Here is a 3819-nt window from a genome sequence, read left to right as displayed (position 1 = left end):
TCTCCAAGGTGTGGTACTCCAGCCCCTCCCAATAGTTAAAGACCATGCACTGCTTCCCCACACCCTGTGTGCAACAAAAATAAAGATAAATAGTTCTGTCATTTTGACCACAATTTTACTTTTTAGGCCTTTTTCTCCCCATATATACCTGGTATTTGAAATCCCATTTTACCTTGGCCAAATCCTTTACTGTTTCTGTCTTCCCTGTTCCAGCGGGCCCCGCAGGAGACCCCCCTAAATGTAGGTGTAGGGCCCCCATGAGGGTGAGGTAGCACAGGTCAGCAGTGAGGGGGATGATGACTAGGCGGGGTGAACATCCCAGGTACCATAACCATACTGGACCTGGGCATTAGACAGCATAACAAAACAGTTGTTACTCTGCTCATCCCATTCATAACGTAGATGTCTGCAAAGAGAAATGAGGATATGCGTCATTCAGATTTTTCATATGACCCATAAAAAGAGGTTCAGCTTCTATACAGTCTTCTTGAAGGGTTTTATTTTCTTAAAATAAAACAGATTAATTAATGATTTCAAATTCTATTCTTTAAAATAAAAAGTACATGTAAGGGATCAATACACTTTGAGAAGACTTTTCAATTCATCTCAAATAAGTTTACTATTTTTAACTAAAGGCAACTTCATTACACAACATGGTGCAAAACAAGAATATGTCAAAACAAATGACTTCAAATTAATGGATAACCTCAAATTAAGATCAATTAGTTGTATAAAACTTTACATGAAACTGCTATTTGTCTCAAAAAAAAGTTTCAATGTAGACCCATTCCATTTCCTATCAAGATATGATATCTTACTTAGTCCACACAAAGACATCCACTTTTTTGATCTCTTGCTCTATCATGCCCAGTAAGATGTTTCTGTTGTGTACATTGATGGTCAGTAAAGCCATGATGCTCTCTCTTTGATGAGACAGAATGTTGCCGGAGACCATGCGAGCTAAAATGTTCAAAGTGTCCACCAGCTTGTCCTTAACTTCAATCAAGCTGTTCACTACATTGGGCAGGTCAAAGCACTGAGTGACATTTTTGTTGAACATAATTTGTGTCTGAAAATAAAATACAAAATCAATAAGTAAAATGAAGAATTTTGCTTCACAGAGACTAGTAGCTAATAAAAAAAATCCTGTACAGTTTTCTTTAATATCAAATGTAAGAAAATGTGCATGGTAAAATTATTTCATAAAGTATTGTTAGGTAGCTCTTTGTATTATACATTGCTCCTTCAGATAATTCTTACTACATATCACAGTGAGGACCACTTGACCAGGATGCTTCAGGACCCATTCTCTTTGATCTGCTCAAAGCCAATCTGCCAAGCCTAGCTTCAGGTGTCTAAACAGATAAAGATTGAGTACATTTTTATACAATTGACAATTTAGAATCCTTGTAATATGATATTGATTAATAGGATAATTCTCTTAATATGATATTCTGGACAATTTTTCTGTAATGTAAAAACTACTTACTTTTTGACAGTGTCTATCATTCCATTTTCCACATAAACCAACCATTGTTCAACAGAACCTCTGGCTCTTATGTTCCTAAAAAAAGATTCAATTGTATTATATAAAGTCTCTTACTTATTTGACAAGTGGGGAACAATCCATGAGGAAAGGGGGGGAATGAAAAAAAGAAAGGAAAATTCTATACAGATCATCAAATTAATATAAACTACATACTTAGGCATGGCAACTCTTTCTCCTTCAGATGAGATCATGGTTTTGATGGTAGGTGGATTCTGACCAATCTCTAGATATTTGATGTTGCTGAAACACTTTCCGAGATGAGGCTACAAACTGAAGCAAGTCTGGTAGTGTCCATCCCTAGATGCATCATCCATGCAAGTCTGGTTCAGGTAGAGCTTATAGTTCCTTGGGAATGAAAATGTTGGTCAGATCCAGCATCCGAAGCAAGTCTGGTAGTCCCTAGATGCATCATCCATGCAAGTTTGGTTCAGGTAGGGCTTATAGTTACTTGGGAATGAAATTGTAGGTCAGGTCCAGCATGCATCATCCATGCAAGTTTGGTCCACGTAGGGCTTATAGTTCCTTAGGAATGGACCTGCTCCAAAAACTTTACTCTGGTCACTCATCTGGAAAATGTAGGTCAGATCCAGCATCCAAAGCAAGTTTGGTAGTGTTCATCCCTAGATGCATCATCCGTGCAAGTTTGTATCAACATATGTGAAGTTTGATAGCACCATCTTGAATGGTATGTTTAAAACTGAGCTAAACACTAATTTAAGAAAAGTGAGTTCAAGGTCAAAGGAAAGGTCAAGGTCAAAAAATGTTTATGCAGTTGCATAGCTCTCATTCTGTTACGTCATCATACCAAGGGAATCACGTGAGATAGCATTACGTCTGCGTAATAGGGTCAGTGCGTTGCTTCCGCTTGAGTGCCAATTACTGTTATTATATTTGGCTTGTATTCTTTTTAGCGCCTTTGAAGTAATAGGGCGCAATTTTTTAAGAACATTAAGAAATGCGCTAAATCATTACCGTTGTGAACGGCCAAATATAATACATTTACAGTATTATACGCGTCATTTTTTATTCGAGAGTTCAATTTTTTCACCTTCTTTTTTTCCATTTGTCAAAGTAAAATTTTATATCCGACAAATATATACATTTTTTTGGGGTGAAGTATCTTTATCTGTGGGTAAAATGTTACCATGATTTCATTTGTGAATTTTTGGATTTCATCATACACGTGGTGTTATCAACTTATCATGGCAGATGTAATGAATAAAACTATGGTGACAATAAATGAACATGCTGAAATAATTATTGACATTTTAATCATTTTTAGAGAAGTTAGGTCCATTTGAGGAAGTCAATCGGTATAAACAATAACCTGAACGGTGTATCAAAAAATTTTTTCAACTTATTTGTCGGCAAGATATATACACCCTACTCCCAATACTGTCGGACAGATTTCATGAATTTTTTGGAATCATCATACACGTTGTTATCAACTTATCATGGCAGATGTAAATTTTAGAACAATGTCCATTTGACACATTCACCTAACACATATTAAAAAATGAAGATATATTGAAGACTTTTAAAGAATTGATTTTTTAAAATATATTTTGATCAACATCACAAAATTTATATAACTGGCCCAAACTGGCAGATGATGAAATAAGCAATTAAATGTTCTTCTTTCCTATTTTTAAGCATTATGTGTCCAGTAGTAAGGAGCCTATTAGACATGTTAGAATAGCATAAAAGAAGAATGTACAAATGTTAATAATTGATTTATCAAAAAACATTTTTTATTTCCTTCTCCTTCGGGACTTTTTATTCTCATGTTCATAACTAAACAGATATTTTTGAAACAAATACATAATTATCTCACCAGCATGTCATTGTGCAATAAAGTCGTCGGCATTTTATTTGTCTTTTGAACGGGTGAAACGTTTTGAATGGCACTCGTACCGATGAATTTTACACTAAACCAAGCTAGCTTTATTATCTTAAAACCGGAAATGCGATTTCGTAAATTTGAAATCTCGATCCCGACTCAAATTTGACATCGAAAAGAAAAAAATGTTTTATTTTTTTTCTGAAAATTAAAAACCTTGAGCGGAGGGTTTGTAAAACAGAAAATAAAATAAATCCTGGCCTTAAATATGTAATTAGATCATTAGTATACAGTCCCTGAAACGTTCTACTTTCCCATTTTTCCGTTCGCTCACCGTTCGTTCAGCGTTCGTTCAGCGTGCGTTCACCGTTCGCTCTCCGTTACAGTTTTGCGTTCACCGTTTACCGTGCGCTCGCGTTCACGGTTCACA

The 3819-nt window shown here is 35.6% G+C and overlaps 1 protein-coding gene across 1 annotated transcript; it reads right to left on the bottom strand.

Annotated features, from left to right (window-relative positions):
• Positions 1 to 227: 227 nt before the first annotated feature.
• LOC134251736 (dynein axonemal heavy chain 17-like) lies at positions 228 to 1355 on the bottom strand. The gene is made up of 3 exons (XM_062734153.1): positions 1264 to 1355; positions 819 to 1069; positions 228 to 406 (listed from the first exon to the last, which is right to left on the bottom strand). Exons 2-3 carry the CDS (start codon positions 1058 to 1060, stop codon positions 301 to 303), a joined length of 348 nt encoding a protein of 115 aa, XP_062590137.1. The 5' UTR covers positions 1061 to 1069; positions 1264 to 1355; the 3' UTR covers positions 228 to 300.
• Between the last annotated feature and the right edge of the window lie 2464 nt (positions 1356 to 3819).

The sequence above is a fragment of the Saccostrea cucullata genome, unplaced genomic scaffold (genome assembly GCF_032062105.1).
Source record: "Saccostrea cucullata isolate Sc308-1 unplaced genomic scaffold, CSIRO_AGI_Scuc_v1 ctg16913, whole genome shotgun sequence".
Lineage (NCBI taxonomy): Eukaryota > Metazoa > Mollusca > Bivalvia > Ostreida > Ostreidae > Saccostrea > Saccostrea cuccullata.
The sequence above is the reverse complement of the archived record's forward strand: the minus strand, read 5'-3'. Positions and strand labels throughout refer to the sequence as shown.